This window comes from Bombus terrestris, chromosome 1 (genome assembly GCF_910591885.1).
Source record: "Bombus terrestris chromosome 1, iyBomTerr1.2, whole genome shotgun sequence".
NCBI lineage: Eukaryota > Metazoa > Arthropoda > Insecta > Hymenoptera > Apidae > Bombus > Bombus terrestris.
This window is the reverse complement of record NC_063269.1, coordinates 5,297,918-5,324,024: the sequence shown is the minus strand read 5'-3', so window position 1 is coordinate 5,324,024 and position 26,107 is coordinate 5,297,918. Positions and strand designations below refer to the sequence as shown.

Genomic DNA, 26,107 nt, shown 5'->3' with positions numbered 1-26,107 from the left:
AGTAAACGGAGAATACGGTGATTGGACGTGTCAAGGATGCATTTCTTTTTTTTAATCTCGCAGCAGGCTAGCACCGGAACCGAAACTACTGCCCCAGGAGGAAGTGACCTACGCGGAACCGGTGTTGGTTCCGCAGCCTCCGAAGCTTCATTCGCCGAAAGGGACGATGCGAAAGCCGCCACCAACCCCGACGGAAACGCTGTTCCAGTTCCCAGATGGGTATGGTTTCCGCGGGCCGAGGGACAACTTTGGGACCCTACGATCCCACCAGGGTGACGCGTATCGACGCAACGATGGGTTCGCGACCACCCGCAGCGTGAAGAAAGTTTATCTCTGAGAAACGAGCGAGGAGGGAGGTGGCCGTCACCGGAGCTTAGGACGGCCAGCGCGCAATCGGCACAACGCGACCACAGCGGCCAGGAGTAGTCGCGCTGTGACGTCTGGGGGACAGTCGAATCGCGAACTCGCGGGCCCGAGGGCGCTTGAATCGCCTTCGCCACCCTCGAGCGTCTCGTCTAGTTCCCCGTCTCCTCCCTCCTCGTCACCCTCGCCGACCCTCGTACCGATCGCCATGAGCGGTGGTTCGCCACCACCGCCGACGCCGCCCTGCAGTTACATCTATCGATCATAGTCGTCGTCGTCGTCGGCGTCGGCTTCCTCGCCGCCGCCGTCGTACTCTGCTTCTTGTTACGCGACGCCAGCAGCAGGGACACCGTTCTACAGTCCCGCTGCGCGTTCCGATCCTGTATAGTAGCGTGTGAGCGCTCACTTTCCCTGTTTTCGTTTCCTTTCGTTGCGCGTTCCTTGCGTTTTCGCTTGATCCTCGGTTGCCTTTCAGTCCGTCGGAATCGCCGATACGGGCATCGGTCGAGTCTACTACCAGGATTACCGAGTATCAATGTCGTCGTCCGACGACGATTCTTCTCTAGGGAAAGGACTGCTCCAGCAAGAAGGTAAAGCCGGCCGTGTCGATCGAGCTCGGTAATCCGGCTCGATCGTGCTAGATGGTGCGTTGAGTCGTTCGCAATGGAACGTCGCGATCTCCGCCGTTTTATCGATAAATTCCCGAAAACCCACGCGTAGTATTATGGCAAAGGTTACTTCTCGTGAAGTCAATTAAAAGAGACTATCGTCGGACTCGACTTGCGATTTTTCTAATGTTGTAATATTTAACGCGAGTGTTTGACAGTGCCATAATTGTTCGCGTAATACTACCGCGTGCCTCGAAACTAAGGGATACCCGCACCACGCTCGTTTCGTCTCTGTCCCTTTCGATAGAGGGACGAACGATCGGAATCTCTCGATTCGATGGTGGACAGGAAGCAGAGGGAGGGAATGAAACGAAGAAAATATATATGAATATATGACGTTGGACTTTAGTCGTCACGGCATCGTGCCATAAACGTTCGATCGTTTCCAGTAAAATCGCGGAGATCGCCACGTCGCCTTTACGATGCGTCGGTTAATTAACAGACTCTCTTTAAGTGACTGATAGTTTGGCGAAACGGAGTTATCGCCGAGAGATTACCACGGCCGATTTCTAATTTTATCGTACGTTTCGGAAACGCGCGTTTCACCACCTGCACATATACGTAATACAGAGAGCAAATGGGAATAGAGAAAGAGCTAGAGAAGAACAAGTATGCGTGAGAGGTGTCTAAAATTTAACAGAGAGAAAGAAGTTAAAGAGGGAATGTAGAGAGAGAGAGCTAGCCATGGAGAGAGCAAACGAAAGAGACATAGAACTTGTATGTAAATAATACACGTATATAAAAAGAGAAGAAACAAATAACATATACGAAGAAGTTTAAGAGTTCTATGAGCTGCAGATGCGGAAAGGGAGAAACGAGAATCAGTCCATCTAGAACCTGGACCCGATGATACACGTAGATATCTATCTTAAAGTGCTTCTTATTTCAGTGTGTTTAGAAGTAACGCGTATGTGATATATATTATATGACGAAGTGTTTTCTAGAAGTTGAGAGAAAGGAGGAGAGAAAGCGAAAGAGCGAGAGCGATGGAGTAGGTGCGATGGACGCGGCGATGATGTACTCGACGATCCTTTGTTCACAAGAATTCACCGCTGCGATATTACCAACAATCTGTCGAACGTTTTCGTGAAAAATTTACAAAATTTTCCATCGAGTTTTGTCCGACGCTTTTACCTTCGTTATATTCGTTCCTCTTTCATCCTTTGCGTTTCCGTCTCGTCCCCCATCGTCCAGTATAACACCGATTCTGTGAACAATCGAGCGAGAGTGTCACGCCGCCTTCGTTCATTTTTTCGTTGTTTTCTTTGTTCTTGTTCGACACGCACACTATCACACTAAGTACACAGGACAACGGACTGGCGCGTTTGTTACGGCGTTTTTCTTATCGCCGATCCGTATCGGTCAGCAATCCGATCGATCGGCTGGTCTTTTTCGATTGAGAAACGAAGGCTCGCCCGACACACGCCCCCTAAAACGGTAAGACTGATAAGACTCCTTGGCCGGGCGAGCCCCTCCATCCGTTTATCGTTGTTAGAGTACCGTTAGATCGGCATCGACCAACACGGTTTCCTTTTTCGACAGTACAAATTTTCATCGCGTTTCATACACGATATACGTTGGTCTTGTTTCACGAGCAGGCAACGCGGGCGCCCCGCCACTTCTTTCCCTATGCTTGAAAATAAAAAAAAAAAAAAAAAGAAAGAAAATCAACGCGAAGGACTGTGCGGTTTATCCACGTTCCTGGCAAAATACTGTCGTTTGCATGCGTCCGAGAACCTTGCGAGAAGGAGGAGGATACAGGGCGCTGAGCATCCTGCGCGTGAAACGACAGGACAGGCTGACAAGAAAAAGGGGACTCGATTTACACACACATGCATTACATATACACGCACGCGCGCGCGTACACACACACACACATACACTACACGTAATACACGCGTATACATAAATACACAATCAGACGCGCGCGCATGTTGACGCAGAGCGCGGACAGCCGCGCGTTTCAAAGCTGCCATGTATTATCGACCCGACGCTTCTCGTCGTTGCAAAATATCTAATTGTACCTCCGGTGTAGGTAGCGTATTTTTAACGGCTTGTTTTCACTTGGGTCGGTCGGAGGGGAGCGGACGTTTTCTAAGTTTGATACGATATTAAACGAGTTCGCGCTTTATCCGTTTAAGGTTCTACTAAATCTCTCCTAATGTGATCCTTTTCACGAATGGAAGACTCAGGCACGATACCAAAGATTATTACTTATAACTAAGCACACCGTTGCTCTTTGCGATGATGATTGAACGTTAGAGGCGCACAAAATAACAAAAAGAAAAAATATGAAAAGAGGTAACGTTTTAGGGATTGCTGACCCCTCGCACAAAATCGAACGCTCCCGAAGTTAACGTTTGAAAGCAACGCGCTCGTATAACCTCGAACCGTGCGGATGGTTCTTTCTTTTTTTTTTTTTTTCTGTCTTTTACCCTTCTTTCGTCTCTCCTTTCGACGCGCGCGCTAACGTTCGTTTACTGATTTTTCTACCAACCGTTAGCGAATCGCAACGATTCCTTCCTCCGTTGACTTCGTTGCCGCACGTTATGTGTTCATTGCGAGACTACGAAACCCAATCGGTAGCGTCGTTTTACAAACGCTGTGGCGTTTCGCGCGTCGCTCGAATCACGGTATTTCGATTCGATTTCTCAATTGAAAGAGGGGTGAAAGAAGGGTTCGACGAGTTTTTCAACGACGGCGTTGACGATCCAGCAATCGGGGGACACACCGAGATCACGATTCGACGAAGGCGAAGGGAGAAAACGATCGAATCGCGCACGACGTTGGAATCAAGTAATGCATGAAAGGATGCGAGAGGAGAGAAAGCGTCGCGATCGTTGCACGTTCGGAGATATTTTTCGTGACGGGGATACCGAGTTAGCAACGTGATGAAACAATAAGAGGAAAATGGCAGGGATATTTGAAGGAGGGGGAGAGAAAGAGAGATTGAAATCAGAATTTTATGATAATCTTAACGATATTATAATCGAACGTTGATACTTGTAATAAGAGTTAAAGGGACAAAAATAGGGAGGGAGACGTTAACAGAGATTCGTGTTAAACGTGTTCAAAGGAACTCGCGCGTTCGTGTTGTTTAAGCCAATAAGGAACGGATTCCATCCAAGATAAAAAAAAAAGAAAAAAAAAAACAAACAAAAGGGAAGATTGATCGGCGATGTCGCTTGTTGCGTGAACGACGTTTCTTTTTCTTTCTTCAGCCATGTTAATCGAGTTTTCTTCGTTGGAAAACGTGAAAAGCGGATACGCGAGCGATAGAGAAATAGACGTTTGGTGAAAATTTGCGTTGCCAACGCGTGGCGGCAGGCGGGACGCGATAATTTCATGCATTATTGTATTTCAATCGCTTAACGAATTCCAGCATTTCCATATTTTCTATTCCTGTTTCTTTCTCTTTTCCCTTTCTTTCTTTTTTTTATCTCTTTTTACTCTTCTTTTGTACACGCCATACGTTTATATTTAATGGGAAAGCGAAAAACGGAATGGGAATAAGGAGAAAAGAAAGATGAAAGATAAGGTAGAACGGTGGATGGAGATAACGAGAGAATGCGCGTGTGCTTGATCGTGAAAAGTTTAGCCAGTTATTACAATTATAAACTGAGAAAATAATTAGGTAGATATACGGGGTCTTCTCGTTAAAGAAGAAGCGCTCCGATTAGATGATCGCAGCATGTATGAAACAAGAGTTTGATGATGAAAGCTTAGACATAAGTAGAGGATTAGCGAACGGTATTTATATATATATATAATATATATGTATATATATATATAAATAAATATAAATATAAATAAAAAATATATATATAGAACGCTTGAAACGTATATTAATATTATAACTTTTTATAAATATATTTTTCCGTCGAAGTCTAGCCTAGTTGGATACATACACGGTTATTAACGACTATTAATTTATCCGATCTGATTACTATATCGAGGATCTAGCGTTAATTCGAACATTTTAGACGTCATAGTTTTACATGATAGACGAAGTTGTACGAATTGTAAGTGGCTCGAAGGGAGATTCAAGGATGGCAGGTGGAGCCGGAGAATGAAATGAAAAAATACATTAGTACCTAACGTTATGAAATTTAACTACTAGCGTTGAGCCACTCGTGGAAGGGTCGCTCAGCCGCTTCTCGATCATCCATCGACGGACGTTACCACGCGAAACTTCGTCGGCGTTTGCGCTCGACGTTGACCTTTCCTCCCTGAGTATCTGTTGGACGTCGGCGAACGTCGATGAAATTGTTCGCTCGCCTAGGAAAATCGATCGACGTGAGTGCCCGCGAAGCGACCAGTCGCCCTTTCTCGTGCTTTGTAATTAAGAAACAAAAGAGTGCGAAAGATAAAGACAGGCGTCGGAGAGTTAAAGTTAGCGAGTGAGAACGACTAAAAGAGTGCGAGCGAAAGTGTGTCGAGAGAACCAGGAGGAACGAGTACGTTCATAATACACGTATACATAGACTTGCATATACACGAATCCTTCGTTTCGTTTCTATTCTTCGGTTCCCTTTTGATTTTTCCAAAGAAAGAGAGCGAACGAAAGAGAGATGAAGCGTGTGCGTGAGAAGGGCGCAAGGAGAGCGTGAGAAAAAGGGTGAGAGAATATGAGAACGAGAGCCCGCCACCAAGAATGCCCGGAATCCTCCTCTCCCCCCAAGCCCATGACAAAAAAAAAAAAAAATTGTAACGCGGCACGGGCTCTCGTTTTACGCGTACTGGTACACCAGCGAGCACTAATTACCACATGTAACGCTAATTAATAATTACCGATAACTACCAAGTAATAATCATACTGTTAACTAAAGTAACGAACGCGATCGCGATACTAGAGGATTTCTAAAGGGCGAACAAGATGAACACTATAGTATTTATCAACGATAAAGTAACGAGAACGTAACACGTATTTTGCTTCTTCCTAATACAGTGCCGTTTACGCTATTTTTTACTGTAACTGATAGAGAAATTCGGCCAAGGATGTGGCGCGCGACATTTCGGGGGCGAGCGTGCGGCCACTCTTTCAACAAATATTCGCGAGATCGTGCGATTCGTCAAGAGCAAGAGAGAGAGAAAGAGCGAGAGCGAAACCAGAGTGAAAGGGAACGAGTCGAGTTTCTATTTAGTCGGCTATCGTGAAAACGTGATGGTCGTGAAACCGTGACTCTGGGTCGTTTTAACGGCGCGCGCGAACGCCTGACACACGGACTCTCGTCGTCTGGGGGACGAATACGGAACCGATTAGTCGACGCGGCAAACCCTTTTGTACGCCACCGCGATTCCTCGGGGCGTTTGTAAAGATCGCCGATTCGTACAAGCTCCGACCTTGTCCAAGTATCGTCGTTTCGATCAATCGTTCGCGCATTTTCCCCGTTGATCGCCCTGGCAGTCGCTTATTCCACATCTCGACAAGTTTCTGCCGTGTAAAACGCGTATGGGTGCATCCACTGTCAATTACAACGGAATCAACGGCATAATTTTCAGTCGTTCTATATCGCATGCTTTCAAACTCCTCTCGTCTGTGACCTCTTCTTCCCGACTTTTTCATCACGCAGAAACGGGCTACAAACCGCGTCTACAGCGGCAGAAACTCGCGGACGTAGATGAGTCCTGCTTTGCTTTGGAAAAGCGTTTCGCTGTCACGGGCTGTTCCAGTTTTACAAGTCGCGCGCGCAAATTTTATAGGCCCAGAGTCACGAACGTGGGATAAAAAAAATAAAAATGGTAGGGCAGGGGGCCTTTGACTTAATTAACGCGCGTGATCGCGTGTCTCGCAGTAATTTATTAGTGAGAATGCCGTTCGAGGCCGATCGACGACAGGGTGAAAGAGAATGGGAATGCGTGAGTGAGAGAGTTGTACGTGTACGTGTGCGAAAAATCATGGGGAGAGAACGAGAGTAGTGAAAATTTTTTGGCGCGACGTTTCGATGGCGCAAGAAATTATTCCATTTGTTCATGCGACTACCCGCCATGGATTCCGCCGTGGAGCCGATCGCGGGCAGCCGTACCGATTTTAAAAGAGTACAGTACCGGAGGAATGAATAATAATTAATAATAATATTAATAATACTAATAATAACGATATTGCATTAATACCGAAGGTATATTATTGCCGATAATTATATTGTAACGATACGAGAATGATATTATATATAATACTCTTTATAAACGCAGGCAGGAGATGATTATGCAACGTGGTGAAGTACTGAGGATTATAGAGAGTGAACCGTGAACGAGAAAGAGAGAGGAAAAATGCACGCGCGAGATCGAGAGAATGAGACGGACGAATGGGAGGGAGAAACTGGCAGAGAGATTGCGACCAGACGAGAGAAAGAGAGAAAGAAAAGAAAATGAAAGAACGATAAGTAGTCTTTTTCGCAGTAGGCTGATGGTAGAGACACGGCACGTCTAATATTAACAAACAAAAAAAAATATAATTAAAAAAGTAAAGTAAAAAATATCATAACGCGAAAAAAGATACAGTAGTAATTTACTATCGGCTGACACGTAGTGTGAATGCTGACATAGGAGAAGCATGCTGGCAACGAGTGCTTTTGTGGATTCCGAGAGATGGATGTTTGAGAAGAAAACAAGGTCGGCTCGCTTTCGTCATCTTTCTTCCGTAAAAACGGTAAGCGCGTCGGCAACGAGATGCATCCGATAGTTACGACGTACAATAGCCACATTGTCGATTCGCCGATGTAATTAAGAAAAAGAGAGATCCGCGTTGGCATCGATGGCGTCGTCGACGACACGACGAAATCGTTACCCTTAGCCTCGTTACGTCCAGCGACAATGAACGCGATCGATACCGGCGAAGATCTCGGAACGTCACTCGCTTTCCTGCAAACGAGAGATCCGGCGACAGTGGCGCGAGAAGCATAAACGAAGACGCGATGGAAAGGGGATTCGCTACCATTACCGTATTGCGTCTGTTATGCCTGACATAGTTTGCTATTAAGAAAAAGAGAAGGCGAGGTATTCGTGGTTGAAGAAGCTTACAGAAAACGTAGAGCGGCGAGCTTTCGAACGGAAGAGAGCGCGCCGAAGGGAAAAGAAGCGGCAAGAACGGGAATAAGGAGGATGCGAAGGCGAGCCAAAGAGGAAGATCGAGCAGCAGGATTGCGAAGAGAAACGAAAGAGTATGAGGAATATTGCGAAAGAGCAAGTGAGAGAATGAGAGAATGCTAGAATACGAGGGTGGCGAGCTAGGGGGAGAAAATGAAGAGGAGCGATTGTAGATTCGGAAAGTCACTTAGCCAGCAGACTGCTGTTCATAGTGCCCTGTTATAGTGGGTTCCCTAGGCAGAGCGGCAGAGACGCGATTAAAAAGCGAAAACAAGAGAGGCGGACAAGAGGAGAGAGGCAGGAGAGAATCAAGTTGTTGGTGAAGAGCGCGTGGAAGAGGGCGAGGAACGAAATGTCGGGAATCGGATGAATCGCGCGTGGCCCCGACCAGCGAATACGCGGATGCCAGATTCTTTTTTTTTTTTTTTACTATTATTTTTATTAACAATCGCGTGGGAATTTCGATCGAAGAGAAACGCGATCGTGACAACGACTATGTAGATTAATCGTGACAAACTCGCCGATGTCGCGACCGATATTCCTTGCTCGTGCCGTGGATCGATCCGACCTTTTTGCCCATCGAATCTCTGACGTCAGATATTTTCTCCCTTTGCAGTCGCGTTTCGAAAAGGTTGTTCGCGGAATCGCCGTGCCGCTCGATGATCGAAAACAACGCGCAACCTCGTTTACGAGCGATATCGTGCCAAGAGGTGCGATATTATCGATTACCATTACCGCAACCGACTTTGGCATACTGTACGACCGTTATCACCGCTCTCGCGTTCAAAGAGACCGAAGCTCGTCGTTGGATCGTTGTATTCGATGATCGATCGGTGGCACGGAATCCGCGCGTCCGTATACTATTCGCGAATCGATCACGAACGAGGAAGGTATTGGAATCGTCGACGAAGCATTCTACGAGTCTCTCGAGGCTAATGATGGTTTGAAGAAAGGAATCGTAGCTTGGTAATAACGAGGTACTCCGCTCTCTGCCCACGGGACCCTGATCTATTTTTCAGAATACGCTATTGTGATTATTACTATATGATAACATTTAAAAAAAAAACACTAAAATCACAAAAAACACCTTGTACTATTGTTTATTATACGATTCTGACGATTATTATTTATAATGTTAATAATCTATATTAACGATAATTACCGCATTATACCATTATTATATTTAGTACTATTTAGAGAGTGAGGCTGCTACTATATTAATGAATTAAGTACTAAGTAACGGATTAAGTAATTCATTAGACTTTATATATAAATATATAAATATTACTAAACATACTCTTCGCGTCAAACTGCGTTTATCGGTTTTCTCTTCGTATACACGTTGATTTCCTATACATATATGAAATATATATATAAATATATAAATATAAATATACATAAAGTATCGAATAATCACAGTACGACTGCCTCTGACTCGATTTTCTTTTCCGGGCGCTTATTCAGTCGGCGTTACGAACGTTCTTTCGTTTCACCCATTTACATTCGACGACTACGTTATTTTATATATCGTAATAGACATAGACTGTACCACGAAATATTAAGTAAAAATAAATTTGATTAGGTAATACATCGGCGTTCCTTTTCTTCCTTATCAACCCGAATTTCGGTCCAGATGCACCGAGTTCTTTGGATTTCACAGGGATGCGCAGGAGCGAGGGTATCGAATAGAAATAATCGACGCTTTTTTTTTTTGTCCACCTTTATTTAATCGTAGCATATACTATTTCAAAGAGTCATAAGTACGATGTAGATAAAAAAGTACAAATATTTACAAAATACTGTAAAAAAGAAATGGATTACAAAATGCCTAGGGATATGAAACGTCGTGTAAAAATGGATCTTGAGTTCGCTGCTCGCTTACGCTTTTCTCACCGTGTATGACTAGATATTAGAAGTAATAGGTCGCTTCGTTAAAAATCACTGGCGCGGCGCTTGTTTCGCGTCGGTGTGTCGGCCGCGTCAACCCCTCGTCTTGCCACGAAATCGTTCGAAACGGCGACGCATGAAACGTACAAGAGTCCCGGCGAAACTGAACCATTTCTCGATATAAATTGGGAGAGCAAAAAATGTTGCAGTCAATGACGGCGACAACTGCGGATCGTTAAACGGCAGGGAAAATATTCAGGGCGAATCTTCTCGATCAGACGAGAGACAAGTCGACGGGTCGACGATCGCAGCCCCGGGAAATACGATCAGCGAATGATATGAGCATAATTAGATCCGTGATATAACTCGACTAATTAGTCTTGCAACGATTACGAACCGCCAGTCAAGTTGCTGCAAGGTATGTTCCTAACGTACTTTATATTACAAGAATATTTCTTGGCGTATACTGCGAACATTTAGGAAGCATTTGAAAATTCAGGCCGGGCCTTTGCGAGCGCGTCCGCGAACACTGTTACACCGTATCGATCGACGATCGCTTACAAACTTCTGACGATCGAAATCAGAAGAACAGAGTTTCAGTTTGCGGAATATCGCGCGAGATCCAGCGGGATCTGTGTACGCGTTGAGAATGTGAAGCGATCGAAGCGAACGATCTACGACAACGCTCGGAACGCCCTTGCAAAATCGTGATTTGCATAGGCACGTGGAGCAAGGTTGCCCTTCTCGCACGATACCTTCGTTGCGACGAGGGTGCATTAAATTAGGGAATGGTCGTATTCGCTATGATTATGAGAACGTTTAACGTTACAGAGATTACTCATTGGCAGTGTTTATCTTACTGTCTCGTACATCTAGATGCGTATATATGATACATTATATATTTTATATTGCGTATACGTATGCAGAGCTGAGGAATATTTTGAATACTGATCGACCCTCTCTCGTGTTTCAGTCAGCATCGTGATTATCTCGAAGAAGCTCGATAACTGGCAACAACCGAAGGTATTGTTACGACTTTAGGAGATCGCACCTCCGGTTCGGTGTTCGCACTTCGACGTTGACAGTTCTGTACGTATATATATATTTGCGATCGTTTGCGTGAGCTACGATGATAATCATCGTGGTAGAACATCCGATGCGGGAATAGCACGTACCTAACACGATCGTATCGAGTATTCATGCTGAATTGTGACCGTGACCTATAATCCCTCTATTATCCTGTACGGCTAAAGACTTGTTCGCGGTTCGTGGTTCTTTGTACCCTTCGAGTAGTTCGATCCTCGAACTCGGAATGAAAGCCGAAGATACGGAAACGCAGGCGCAACACCCGGAAACTGAACGCCATGGGACGAAGCCGGAAAAGAAGATTTCACCGCGAAACGAAAGCAAACAAACCGAAATGAAAGGAAATGGTCTCGTTGTATGAATTTCGTGATATCGACAATCGACGTATTCAGCCAAGAAAACGATACTCCTTTCTTCATCTATTCTGCTTGCCGCCCAAGTACAAAAATGGAAACAATGGTAAGATGATTCGCGTTGTAAAATTTCGACGTGACCGTAAAATCTTCCTTTGTGATTTTTTTCTTAACAAACGGAAGAATATTTTTCCCTTTGAAAGGAGACGAGAAACAATGAGAACGGTAGCGTCGCATCTCTCGAAAGTCTGTGTAATCATGAAAAATGAAAACTCGAATCTCGCGATTGTACTTAACGAACGAACTTACGCTTACGCCCACGGTATATACAAGGCCGTTTGCTTTATCTTCTTCGAGTCGACAGTAATCGCTCCTGGCTATTTTCTCCTTTCGTTTCTTATCATCTCGCGCGTACACGAAACGGCCCATACTCGATCGCCATCATTCGCGTAATGGTCGATATACGAACGATACACGGAACTGACTTTGCGATCGTTTGATCCATCCTGTGTACGCACGCACACATACATATATATATGTATATATCAAATTTGCATTACATATAATTATATATGTACGCGTCAGACGCTAGTGTACGCTATAAATAATCCTTAAGCCTTAGACCTTAACGGGATACAACGTGTAGACTTGAATTAGGCGGGATATAAAAATCGTCGTTCGTTCAATGTTGATATGGTCGTGATACTTTCTTAACATTCACACTGTAGCTTGCGATTTCTGCCGTAACGACAACATAGCGTATCTTACGAATATTCGATGTGCGGTGATCGATATACCTATCGTTACACTGATATTGAATACTAAATATTGCGTTAATCGTATATATTGTAGCGTGTACTGGATCGTAAGTATCCTTACTTAATCCGACATTAGCAATCATTGGAGCGGATCCTTCTGTCAGAAATAAATTATATTCTTATCGACCTAATGGACGCGACAGAATACCGTAACACGAGTAATCATCGCGGGATCGGGCGAGAATCGGGGATCATCCGAACGCGACGAGTTCAACGGCGAGTTCGCGCGGCCATTACCCATATCGCGGTATCTCCGATTTAGAGCCTCGTGGCATTGTCGATCAATCTAGAGACAACTGTCGACGACAATTTCACCTATTTTCGAGACGACCTCGTCGAAGGTCGGTCTCTCGCGCGGGTCGTTGGCCCAACATTGAGCTTGCAGCTCCTGCAGAGCAGGCGGCGCGGCTTTGTGAGGCTTCCACGCGAGAGTTTGAGCTTTCAGCGCGGCCAACACGGACTCGTCGTTCATCTTGATGAACGGCAGCTCACCCTGGTGGAACATCTCCCAGACGAGACACGAGAACGAGTAAACGTCGCTCTTGGTCGAGTATTCGTCCTCGTAGACCGCCTCGTAGGGCAACCATCTCAGAGGAATCACTTGGTTTCGATGTTTCGTGTACTCCTGTTGATACGGTTCTTTGGTCATGCACGGCAACGAGATTTTGATCGTGAGGTTGCTAGCGATTAGACAGTTTCGAGCGGCGATATCTTTGTGAACCAGACGGCTGTCCGCGAGATGCTTCAAGCCTTTCGCGGCTTGATTCGACAGCGAGAGAATCTGCGCGACCGATAGCTGCGGTGCTCGCGGAGGCTTCGACTCGTGGGTCGGACTCGAGTTATTGTCCTTTCGCGAGGCGATCAGGAATTGCTTCAGGTCTCCCCAGTCGGTATACTCGAGAATCATGTAGTCCGGTTCCTCCTCGCGGCACAGACCGATCAGTTTCACGACGTTCTCGTGGTTCAGCTTGTGGAGAAGATCCAGGTGACGCTTAAACTCCTGGAGAGCCGTCTCGTCCTTCGTATTGATCAGACTCTTCACCATGACCAGCGTCTCTTTATCGCCGTCGACTTGATACTTGGTCGAGTAGACCTCGCCGAATTCACCTCGACCCAATGGTTTCAGTTCCTTCAAATTGCTACGCGATGCAGCGATCTTATCGTAATTCGACTTGGACTTCTTCGACTGGTTGCTGCTCTGACTCTGAGCGGTGTCCGCGCCGTCGCTCTTGTTGTGTGAGTCGCGGTTCTCCTTTTTCCTACCGGCCGAGTTCATCTTGCTGTTGCTGGTCTCTTTTAGCTCGGTCTGTTCCTCTTGGACCTCTCCGTTCTCCAGTTTTTCTGCGCGATTGAAATCGGATTATTCACGTGCGGACACTTACAACGGCGCAAAGTCTGAAACGCTTTCGTTGAGCGATCGAAGGAGATAGATACCTTCTGCCTGTTCTTGGAGATACTGCTGCTTCCTACGACGTCGACGGTAACGACAGTAGAGCATGAGACCCACGACCAACACCATATACGCCGCGGCCGCGCTTAGAGTGATCGTAACCGTCTTCGTCATCATCGATCCGTCGTCTCCCACTTCCAAATCCACGTCGAATCTGTACGTGTCGCCGGCTGCAAGCAAATCGTACGCCGTCTTCGTATCACCGCGGAAATTCTCGTTGAAAACACTAAAGCAAGAAAAAAGCCAGACCACGAAGAAGATACTTACCTTTCACGTTCAACTGAACCTCTTCCCGCTTCAAACCTCCGCTGTTGCCCGCCGTGCATCCGTACTTCCCTTCGTCGCTCATGTACACTTCCTTTATGTACAAACTTCCATTTCCGAGCACCTCGAAGCGGGAATTGTTCAGATTGTTCATTCGGGAGTCCCTGTCCCACTGGATGGTCGGCTTGGGATCGCCTTCGGCCGCACAGTGCAGCATCACCGGATACCCCTCGATCGCCTCCGTCGGATTCTGCGGCTGGATGGTGAACTTTGGCGCGACTGTAACAAGCAACAAGCGCGTGATAGAAACGCTCATGACAAACCGGATCGCGAGGGATCGCACTTACTGACTACGTCGATGCTGATCGTGTGATTGATCGATCCCTGCGCGTTGCTGGCTATACACGTGTAGCGACCCTTGTCCTCCTCGAGAACTCCATTGAAGTGAAGCGTTCCATTGATATCTTGCACGTGCTTTGGAAATTCCTCGCCTTCCCCCTCTTTGATCCACTTCACCGTCGGATTAGTGGCACCCTGAGACTTGCACGGTACTTTGGCCGTCGAGCCAAGCTCCAGCCGCTTGTCCACCGGTTGCGGGGAGAACTTGAGCTTCTCCTCGACCGTCAAACTGGCTCGCTCCGAAAATATCGACGGGAAACCTTTCGTGAATATTTCGCACATATAGCTGCCCTTGTCGGACAGGTCGGCGCTCTTCAAGTGCAGGGTCACGTTGCCGTGGTGATCCGTAACTCGATGTCTCGTCGGGCCGCCGCTCTCTTTCACAGGTTCGCCGTCTTTCAGCCAACGTACGTGGGTCACCGGTGGTTCCATGCCGAAGTAGGAGCACGTCAGCGTCACGGAATCTCCCTCCATTACGCTCAGGCTCTCCGGCGAGCTTATCAGCGTCGGTGGAGCTGAAAAGACGCGCGAAGAAGACGCAGCGTGAAAAAACCAAAACGAAATCCGACTAAGCGTTGTAACGCGATGACCGTGCACTTACTGGAAATCACCACTTGAGCAAATATATCCGTCTCCCCAGCCATATTCTCAGCCACGCAGCTATAATTGCCATCGTCCTCGCCTATTCGAGCCTTCGCAACGATAAGCGTGTTATCCTGAACGCGCACAGGCCCGGAATCGCTTATAATGTGTCCCTTGGGATCTTTCCAGTAGACTTTCGGAGACGGCAGACCGGATGGTTCCAAGCAGCTGACTTGCAGTTCCTGATCCTCGCCCACCACGGCCACTTGGTTTGGCAGTAGAGGTTCGAACGAAGCCGCCGAAAGGTTCATCAAATCTACGACACGCGATCGTTCGCTCGTCGGAAACGCGTTCGAACTTACGCGATTTGCATCGATTAGAAAAGCAACGCTTACAAGCTATCTGAAGGTCGACCGTGTAGGTGATGCTGCTATCCCCTCGATCGCCGTGGCACGAATAAAACCCTTGGTCCCTGTGCTCGGCGGACCGTATCACCAGAGTACCGTTCTCCAACACTGTCCTCTCGTCGTCGGTTTCCAGCGGCCCGATATCCTTGAAGAACCACTGAACGAAATCGGCGTCGTCGAAGGCGCAGTGAAGCATCGCAGGTTCGCCGCGCTTTGCGATCAGATCCCTGGGAACGACCCTTATCGTGGCGGTATCGTTACCCGAGACGATCAGGGGGAAGCTTTCCATTTTCGGAGACGCTCCAGCCTCGTTCTTCGCCAGGCAGCTGTACATTCCGCTGTCCTCGGGTAGGGCACGGTGAACGTGCAGCTTCTTCTTCTTGATCTCGATCCGATCGCTCCTTACCACCAGTTCGCGGTTTCTGAAAACCGCGTTCGTTCGCTGCTTTCAAAAGCACGGCGAGAGGAGTGTGCAGTGATGGATTTTCCATCGATAGAGGTGGCAGCGCGCGCGCGCGCGCGCCTGCACTCTTGGAGCACGAGGCTCGACGCGACGCCGGCAAGAGGAGGGTTATAAACTCGCGAGGGCGAGGCGAAAGGTGAAAAGCACGGGCTAGCGAGGAGCGGAGAGGGTGAAGGAAAATGTCGCTTGATAATTCAAGGGTAGTTCCGTAAACGACGGGTGTCAGTTACGCGACGCGAGATTGAAGTTAGTCGAGGGAAGCTGGGGGTTGCGATTCGCCCTTGGAGCCGCAGCTTTCCCGGAATTATCAAGCTCGGGGTTATTTCATGGCGCGCAAGGGGTAAATAGAAACGAGTTATGTAACGAACCTGTACCACTCGTACTTCATGTCTCCGGAACCGTCCACGTGACATCGAAGTTCGATCTCGCCTCCCACACGGATCGCCGAGGGTAACTTCGGCTGCTGTAGCTGCACGCTCGCCTCGCTGATCCCTGAAACAGAAATTGCCGCGGATCGATCAGTCCACACGGTCTTGCGAATAATTTAACGAGCTACGCCGTCGCGTTTTCCTTCGGGTACGCATACAAATTTCATTCGATATCGGTAAATACTTTCAAGGGGGGAATTCCGCTCGCTGCCTCGCGGCCACGTTTTCTCGTATCGACGTTGTCCTCTTGGGGACACGAGGGTCGGCACGCGAGACCAACTCGCGGCGAAAGAGCGGTGGACCGTGAGCGCGGCGCAGCCAGTCGGTGGATCGAGAAGAATCATTTTCAAGAGCAAGGCCGTTTGCGGAGGACAAAAAGCGACGAAAGGCGGAAAAAGTCAGGGAAGGAAAGAAAGTCCGACGTGGTCCTCCGCCCTTTCCTTGAAAAAACCTCGCAGCGAGAAAGGCGGCTCTCCCGCGGTGGTTCATGAATCCTTAAAACGCGAGTGAAGTTATTTGCCGACGTCTTTCAACGAAGTCTGGGTAAATTAAGAAAAAAGAAGAGAACGGCCCGAAGCGTTTGTTCCGCGCAAACCGGACGACATCGCCGAAAGTCGATGGTGGAGGGAACTCTTTTCTTCTTCGTCGGCCTCTTCCTTCCTTTTTTTCTTCGAGAACCGCGAGTCCTTCTGACCGTCTGGACGGGTCCTGTCGCGGATGCAACACGAATCGAACGCTAGAACGAGCAAAAAGGGAGGCAAGATCCGCGCGACGGAGGGGAGAAAGAAGGAAAACGAAACAGAAAGAAGAGAAGGGGGACGGATGGCATCGACGGGGACGTTTTATTTGATTCGATTAAATCCGTGGGTTTGGTGTGGTGACTTCGTCGTAGGTAGGTTACACACTCGCTCGCAGACGGTCGCTCTCGAATCCCTTTGCAGCAAAAAGGGACTAAGAACAAAATCGACCTGACATTCCCAGAGAGCAACTTCCACCCCTTTCTTTTTCTTCCTCCTACGTCGTTCGTCGTCTTCTCCATCGGCTTTCGGTTCACGGTCGGCAATTGCTTTCCCTTCCATTGTCCTACGCTGCTCTTTCCCCGTTCTGGAATTCCGCCCAGCTCTGTAATCGCGCTTTCCACCGTGCGTTCTTCGTCGATGGATTCCACGCCAGACAGGCCGGCGATCGAACCGGCTCGTTTTCGTATTCCCGGCCACGTTCTTATTCCGCCGACTCGTTCCGTCCGACATAAGTTTCCTCGGTTATTTCGCGCCATGTATGCGACGCACGCGTCATCCGTCATCATACGACCGGCTTCGAAACATTCCCGATGAACAGCTGGTGAAACTGGCGAGCAGCTAACGCAGAGGGGAACAGATTCTCAAGGTAGAAACCGCAGACAGGCAACCTGTTAACGAAGAGGGCCAACGACGAGTTGATCCCGGTGAGCACCGACGAAGAAATTCGAGACTGATATCTCGGGTAACTTACGGACAGTTTACCGGAAACCGTCGGGAAGATAAGGCTTCCTCCGTTAATTTAACTCGTTAGCCTTCATCCGCGATCGATCGCTGTCCGACTTGCGGCCGGAAACTCTAATTTCTAGCTTCCGGGTTCGATAGCGGAGCGCGACCGCCTAATCGTCTTATTCTTTTCGAACAACCGAGCGGAGATCGATCGAACGGATGCAACGACCGCGCGATGGTCACGCGACGCCGACGAGCGCGTGTTCCGCCGATTCGAAAGCAATCGGTTAATTGCTTCGAGCCTCCGTTACGCCTCTCCGTCGACTCGATTCCATTACGATCGACTAGAGTGTAGCGCACGGATACGCCGCCCGCCATCGATCGACTTTGCATTACAAGATTATTCTCCGATCGGGAAATCTCGAACGACGAGAAAGAGCTCAAGGAGGAGCGCGCGAGTCATTAACGAATCGCTTCGGTTCCTTAATTTTCCCGCGTTCGTTTGCATTCGCAACCGCGCGAACATCCTTCCGGGGATCGAATCGTGACTCGACGCATCGATCCGAGATGGAACGACGCGATAGGAGCGTAGACAGATAGAAGACGATTCGCACTGCGAGTCGCCGAAAAAAAGTGACGGGATATAGGAATTTACTTCGCATGGATGCCTGGTTAGCCGTGAAATGGAGACGACTACTCAGCGCGCGCTCCACGCATCCCCGAGGTGGCATTATTAACAGCCGACTGGGTCCGCTCAGCCTGTCCAATCCTTTTACTTTTACCCACGACGATGCCTCTACTCGCCTTTTTTTATCGCGTCGAACCGAGCCGAATCGAGACGAGACGCGTCGAGAGGCTAGCTTTTTCTACAGTTTCTCGGGGAAACGGCGACGGGGTACGCGTTCGAGACGTCCCCTTACCGAATTGATTACTTTGCGAATTAATACTTTCCGCCAATGCGCTCCGCCTTTCCCATTTGCCCGTGCTTTCGGGGAACGCGATGTACAGATTTTATTTTATCTTTACTTCAGGACGTGCGAAAGTTAACAACGCGCGTCGCGTTTCGCATTACCGACGCTTAGGAACGGTTCGACGACGAGGCAAAGAACAAGAGCAATAGAAACGAAGAAACATACAGAGAAAGAGAGAGGGAGACCAGATAACGGACTAAGAGAAAGCCGTCTCTCATCGGCGATAGTCCACGTTGGTCGACTCGTTTCCTCACCCTTTCTCCTGGTGTACAGGGTGCGCGAGCGGATTAAAGGGCCGCGTTAAAATGCCCGCGTGCTCTTCTCCGGCATTGAGTCCATTAAGGAGCATTAATCTCGAGGAGTTATCCTCGAGGAGGAAGATATTCGAAGGCTGCCGCCCGTCGTCGGTGCACAATGCGGCAATAAAGAGTGACAAAGCTCGGAAGGAAGAAGGAACGATCACGAAGGGATGACCGTGACGACAGAGGAAACATGGGAGTGAGGAAAGCCGACGGAACATGGTCGGTGAAAGAGGAGAACGCGCACAGAGGGGGACAGGGGCATAAGGAGAGCTCGTTTGTAATCGCGAAACTCACTTTACGTCTGAGGTCTCCATGAGATTTTTCTCGACCACTCGACTTGTTCCTCTCTCGTCTCTTCGTCTTTACCGCGATGTTTCTCTCTCGGTAATACGGGGTTTCTCCCGCATCCTCTTCGAGCTACGCTCCTCCCCGGCTCACTCCGCTACTCGGAAAGCCGTGTTTAAATGCACAAACGAAGCGAGAGATCAAAGGCACCGCCGGGCGCGCGCGCGCGCGCGCTCGCTAAGTGAGAGCAAGAGAAGAAAAGACGAAGAAAAGGAGAGCTGGAGTGAGCGAACCAGCTAGAAAGGCGAAGGGCAGCGGTCGAGAGAAAGAGAGAGAGGATGATGTTGGAGCCAGAAGGTAGGGAGCAACGTTTATTATTATCATCGTGTACACCGGCAGCGACCAACAGCCCCACCTTCGTCGGCGTTCCCTGTCGCTTCCTCAGCATCCACAGCAGTCGACATGAACTTTCGTGTAAACATCGAGGAAGACGCGCGTGCGTAGCGAGACGATTCCTGCAGCCACAGCCACAGCCTGTTCGCGGAGAAGCCGACCTTCTGCACCGAGAGGCAACCTTGGCTCGAAAGCTGACCCTGACATCTTCGACCCTTTTCTCCGACCGCACGCCACTTCCTTTCTCGCTGAATTCCTCTTTTCTCAGCGGCTCGCGGTTCGCGACAGAGGGACTTGCGTGCATTTCGACGAACCACGCGATAGACTTCCACGAATTGGCCGCACTTTGTTGGATTCGACTTCTAAGAACGCCTTCGCCGTGCACGCGCACTCGCGATGGAAGTAATTAAAAATTTCGATGCAATGAAACGCCGAGCGAGGCTCTAACGAGCCGTCTGCCACGCTCGGATGTAACGTGATATTTCTTTTTCCAAAGGGGAGATCGGCCACGGATCGAGAACACGTCGACAGATGCGTGTAATCTTCCGGGGGATGTCGACACGGACCACCCAGATGGAATACAGTAGTTTCAGTCAATCTGTGGCCAGACATCACCAAATTACTGGAAACGCGTTGCCCACGCTGTATATCGAAAGTTTCTTCGATAGGCGACTGCACGTGGCCGACTTGCCGAAACGTTGAAACGCGTGTATCGCGATTTATCGATCGATCCGAGTCGTCAAAGGAATCACGATCGACGTAACTTTAGAACGAGATGAGTGGTCGTCTCTGTACGTAATACTCGCGTATAGAATTCTATCGCTACGAGGATTCTGTTACTACGCGTACTTACGCGCCACGTTAAACAGCAGTCGATTGGAGTACAAAGATAGAGTGCAACTCTAGAAATAGCTATGGAATACGATACTGTGCATGTGGAAAGCCGGCATGTATGTACACGGCCGATAGTCTATAGACGAAGTTTATCGCGGAAATTATCAGAGGCTCGCTTCGTGTCACGGATTACGGCGGTCGATTAACGATCCGATCAGCAGAGGCAATTTTCGCGCTTTGACTGCGACTTATTCCGAACGGGAGAGCCCGCCGGTATTCCTCCTTAATGGAGCGTTCGACGAGAATCGGACGAAAGCCGTTTGCACGCTCGATTTCCGTCTTGTAAAGCGCGAGCAGCCAGCGCGGAAAGAGAAGCAGCGTCAAAGCAACGAGGAAAGTCGGGGGGAAAGTCGAGAGAGCAACGGACAAAAGTGATTGCTTGCCGACAGACGCGACACTCTGATGTACGAGTCGAAAGGTATCGCGCAACGTCAAGAGTGTCTTCTTCGTCCTCGTGCGCTGCCTACTTACGTACGAACGCCATATAAAATACTCCGCAAGTATAAAGCTGACTGGAAGATTTCTGGCGCGTGCGGCCGATCATCTCCTTCGAAAAGGTTCAAAAGGAGACAGAGGAGCAGCGTTTCGCGAATACACTGTTTTCAGTTGGAAAGGCGAACGTATCGACGCCGCTGGGACAATGCTTTGCGATTTGGAGGGTCGAACGGGAGCGAGGCCCGAGGCGGTTGAAAAACAGCTGCGGAAACAAACGGCAGAAGTGGCTTTTCTTCCACGGGAAAGAGGGAAAAATTCGTAAAGCGACCGCGTCGCAACCGATATCGAACCGGCCGCGAGCGTAGACGATCGAAATACACAATGGTCTCGTCGAAGTCGAGCTAAAAGGCTACCAACAGGCGCGGCTCTTCTTTAAATCCGCACCTTTATTAAACTTTTAATACGCGTGATTATAAATTGCCTTGCATAAATATCCCATCGATAGCGAACGGATCCGGATTATTCTTCTCCTTTCGTGGTTCTCTTCTTTCAATACCGAACAAGCAGTGGGAAAGAAAATAGTACAAAAGAGAATCGAAATACGTTGGAATCATAAATACACGAGGGCTATTTACGACTCTGGAATACCATCGAAAAGACATAAATTTCCGTGAATTTGTGCAGAGCGATTTAGCGAAACAAATTCTCGCAGACTCTCGTGACTCTGCCGGCTTTCTATCTCGCGGCAACGGAGAAGAAGAATCGTCGAGCTGCAGGTGAAGCGTCAGCGTCGAAAAGTGGCATTCAAAGGGAATTTCTTCTCGTTGTTTCGTTTACATACGTGGCGGTCCGTGAAAATGAGCCCTTTAACGAGAGAACCGCACACAGTGCGTTGCGCGCGGATTTTAACGAGACTCTGTAAACGGATAAAGAAGAGAGAAACGCGTGTGTACCCGGCGGTACTCGAGAGTGACAATACGAGAGAAAAGGAAGAAATAAAAGTTGAAATTCCGATCGAGGTTATCGAATGGCCTGTCGGCGTGTCAGGTTATCGCTATGATCGGATGCACCGCAGACCGTGTGGCGCCGACCTTGCCAACGATCGGTCGGAATCTATGAAAGGGGACGACGGGGCCCACTATCCTTTCGCCGCTCGAACCTCGATTCACAAGCTTCTCGGCATTCTTTCTTTAACGCTTTAGCGTGCCGTGTGGCGCGCAGCGTCAGCGTTACGGAGCGAACTGGTCGACAAATCTTAAAAGTCGGCCGTTCGTGCTCGTGACGAGCGGTCGAATTAAAATTTTCCAGGGGTCTGAGCAAACGAAGGGGGGACCGCGGGAAAAGGGCGACGAAACAACGGAACGCGACAAAGGGAACGCACAGGGCTGAAAACTCGGGACCGCGCGCCAAGGATAAAAACGAAATAATTTTCCTCGTTGAATTGAAACGATTCCCGCGAAAGGGGCATCGCCCGGGGAGCTAAAAGCGTCCCGTTTCAAATCTAATATCCCTTGAAAAGACAAAGCACTCCCCTTGGAGATCGTTTACGTACATTGTAAACCGAAAAGGACATGAAAGAATGCCGCCAAAGGGGTGACGGACGGCTGCCGGCACAGAGAATCCGAGAAAGAGAGCGAGAGAGCGAAAGGCTGGGTGCGAGACGAGGTGGAGGTGTGGGCGAACGGGTGAAGGCAGAGGGGGTGAGGCGTTGAGGGAGAAGAAAAGCACGCCCGGGTCCCGTTTTCCGCGCGACGCGCCTCTCCCCGACCGATTCCGCCTTTCCACGAGGCCGCTGTTTATCCTAGACGTGCAAACAAGCCGCGGTTTTCTCTGGAAACCTTCGGTCGAAAGGAAGAGGGAACAACGCGAAGCACACTCGAGCCTCGGACCGGTCGTGTCGTGGCCACGCGGACGCGGACGCGGACGCGGACCAACACCCGACGTAAAACGATGGGAAGAGTAGCCGCCCGGCTCTCTCGTTGAATTATTAGTGGATTACGTCGTGTCGAGAAACCAGCCGGGCCGCGTTCTTCTCACTCGAGGGACGTTAGCCTCGCGAACACCGAGAAAAAACGAGCGGAGAGGGAAGGGCCGGCATCGAAGGGAAAGAGTGGCGAATGCCGGCACAGACAGAGAGACGAAAGAGATGAAAGGGTAGGCGAGCTAATTCGCCGACAGGAGTGTCGGTCAGAGACACCGCCGGTCTACATGTACTCGTTTCCAGACACGTTGCTTGGAGCCTCGATGGACCAACCTCGCGAGACTAGCGACGGCTCTGACTCGCCCACGAGTCTTTGCGCTTCTCCCAACCGTTCGCAACTTTGCGCCGCTTCAACCGTCCTCGTGTACCCAGAGTTTCGTGGTTGTTCCTGCGGTTGTCGAATTTCGGATAGCCGCGAGCTCTCCGGAGACTCGAGTTCCTCTAAAGGAACGCAGCAACGGAAGCTATCGTCGGACGAAGCACTCGCACGTTGATCCGAAATACATCCGATCTCCGGTTTCTCCCGTTCTTCGTATAAATTCTCTCCTCTGTCGAAGTTTGCTCCGATACACGCGTTTAAAGACTGCATACCCTTTAAGGTATCGGAATTTATGAATGGCAACGGTGACCCAAAGAGACGAGGGAAAAAAAAGTTGAACGACTGAGAAGGCTCACAAAAAGCGTGTTATCCTCGGGTAACACGAGCGAGACGAGCATACAAAAAGCAGAGCGGATCGGTTCGAGCCGTTTCGGCCAGATCAGATAGAAAGACTGGAGAGAAAAAGTGTATACGCCCGCGGGGGCTAACGCAACCCGAGAGTCATTGTCGTAGATACCGAACGATCCGTAAGTAACTAGCGAGGCAGCGTGAAAGCCGATACGTTTTACTAACACAATTACAATTGTGCGGAGAGGTCCGAAAGAGACGCGCGTGCGAAAGTACGCCATAGATCGACCTACGAGACGAACGGCTGGCTACTCGAAACCGACGCGTTTCTTCAAACGGCATACACCGAGTTCCGAGCCAATCGCCGAGAGATCGTCGCGAGCGATTGCTTTCTAAATAAACAAATCCGCTGCCACGACTCGACCCAATCTCTTTTTCTTTTTAAACCGTATCGCTGGCGGCGTTCCTCTTTCGAGGAACCCGACACCGTACCGGCATGGCCGAGCCAGATAAGCCCCGGAAACGCGTTGTTTACGCGCTATCGAACTTATATACGAGACCGGGCAAACTATGCGCACAGAGCAAACGCGAGAACCACGAACGATCGCAGTCGCCGTATCGTCCCGCCGATTTGTGCGTCGTTCCGCGTCAGGGTATAACCGTAAAATGTGAAATATAGGAATGGAGGTGCAGCACACGAATGCGCACAGACGACCGGAACGAGCCAAGGTGACAATCTACGGTGGAAAAAGCTAACGTTTGTCCAGCGAACGACTGGAAAGGAAGGCGACAGAAAATATTTCATTGGCGCGTGGATCGCAGGCAGATTTTTAGCGAGCGAATAAGCATCTGATTTTTCGTTCAACCGCTCGGTCGACGTAGAATCAGCCGTACACGCGTCGTGGCAGCGTATTAGGGGGATAGAAAGGGAAGAAAGAGAAAGAGAGGGTAGCCGACGTACCCTCGCCAGCACGCCGTTCGAGGGACGAAGAAAACGAACGGCGAAGGTGCGACGAGGAGATTAAGAGAAAGAAGGAGAGAACGCGCATCGGCTGGAAAGAAGAGAGGCGGACAGATACCGTAGCAGAAAGGGAGCGAGAGAAAGAGAGGGATGCAGGGCGGCTCTGTTCGGGGGTCGGTCGTTGCCATGGGGATGGTAGTAAAGCAGGGAAAGAGAAGGGAGGGTCGGTCGATGCAAACGCACCATAAAGTTTTATGGCTCTCCAGAACTGTACCTATCCGCCCTCGTCTGCCGCAGCTCTGGGTCGCCGGCTCGCTTCTTCGTTTCGGGAAACTCCGCTGCTACGCGCCTTTCACCGAATCCAATTTTTTCCATCCGCCGAAAAATCAACCGTATCGTCGAGAAACAAAGAATATCGACGCTGGCTATTCCCGGAGCGCGCGCTCCATTCTCAGGAAGAATCAATTTTAACGCGAATCCGCGTTCGATACGGAAGAATATCGTATGACTTTCTTTGAAAAAAGCTGGACGACTTTTTTTCGAGCAGCTTCCCGGCGATCGTGATCGCTCTATCGGGCAAACGGGACAAAAGGAGAGACGGACTATAGAGACGCGTCGAACCGATACTTTTTCCGCGTTCGCGGAGAAAACGAAGATCATGGAAATAGCACACGGTCGGTGGCCGATGGATCTTCTCTCTCGTCAGTCTCGTCGTGCGATTGTTCGAGCGAAAAACGCGACAAATCTCGCGCCACCGTGAAAAGAACGTTTAACGTTGATTATCCGCGATTCATCCTGCAACGCGAACCGTTTTAATTGAACGGAGAGATTCGCGAGCGTCCGAGTCGCGCGCCGTTAACGAGCGAAATCGATTCTCGCTCGATAATTTCGTGTCGGCGGGCCAGCTCGATTCGATACTCGGGACATACAGGGGGTGGTTCCGCGAACGGAAAAAAGTACCGAGAGAGACGGAGAAAGCGGGGTTTGCCAGGGATTTTTAGCAGCGAACTTACTAACGAACGAGTCTCTCCACCTCGTTACTTTTCGCGTCGCAATTATTTCGCCGTGCTTCGAATTTCAAAACTGTTTATACATTATACATCGATCGCTCCACCTCCCTCTCTCTCTCTCCTTCCCTCTTTTTTTCTTCGTGTACGCGCGATGATCGAATATTTTTGGGAAAGCTATTTCGAGTTAGAAATGCTTCGAACAACGATCGGACGTTCTTCGTGCTTCTTTGTCGGTGATAACATCGCCGGCGGAGACACCGAAACGCTGTTGCATCTTTTATGACACGTTGTAAAACGATGACATAAATCCTCTTTCGGAATGGTAAGACTCGAGATAGGATATCGGTCGTGGTCGATGACGAACGCACGGGGATTATCGGGGTAATAAAAATGGACGGCTCTGCAGCAGTCGGTTCGTTTACTTTCCAGAAGAACAGAATCCACTACAAATCGTCTCTAGGAGATATTGTACGCTAGCACGATAGATA

The 26,107-nt window shown here is 49.1% G+C and overlaps 2 protein-coding genes across 4 annotated transcripts in view; one reads left to right on the top strand and one right to left on the bottom strand.

The window, feature by feature from the left end:
• The window catches only part of LOC100646648 (semaphorin-1A), a 145,595-nt gene extending 135,890 nt beyond the window's left edge, over positions 1-9,705 (top strand). Inside the window, exon 10 of one of the 2 annotated variants that reach the window (XM_012309222.3) lies at positions 67-9,705. In XM_012309222.3, coding sequence (XP_012164612.1) covers positions 67-337 — 271 coding nt within the window. In that variant the 3' untranslated portion in view covers positions 338-9,705. Of the gene's footprint in view, positions 1-63 lie in introns of both variants that reach the window. The other variant, XM_003393088.4, reaches the window with a different exon arrangement.
• A 114-nt stretch (positions 9,706-9,819) lies between these two features.
• Positions 9,820-26,107, bottom strand: part of LOC100646528 (inactive tyrosine-protein kinase 7) — a 36,228-nt gene continuing 19,940 nt past the window's right edge. For both annotated transcript variants that reach the window (XM_012309203.3, XM_020866641.2), the window contains exons 3-9: positions 16,195-16,318; positions 15,352-15,785; positions 14,976-15,272; positions 14,323-14,889; positions 13,979-14,254; positions 13,696-13,881; positions 9,820-13,602 (exon numbers count right to left, since the gene is read on the bottom strand). In XM_012309203.3, coding sequence (XP_012164593.2) covers positions 12,548-13,602; positions 13,696-13,881; positions 13,979-14,254; positions 14,323-14,889; positions 14,976-15,272; positions 15,352-15,785; positions 16,195-16,318 — 2,939 coding nt within the window. In that variant the 3' untranslated portion in view covers positions 9,820-12,547. The remainder of the gene's footprint in view (positions 13,603-13,695; positions 13,882-13,978; positions 14,255-14,322; positions 14,890-14,975; positions 15,273-15,351; positions 15,786-16,194; positions 16,319-26,107) is intronic.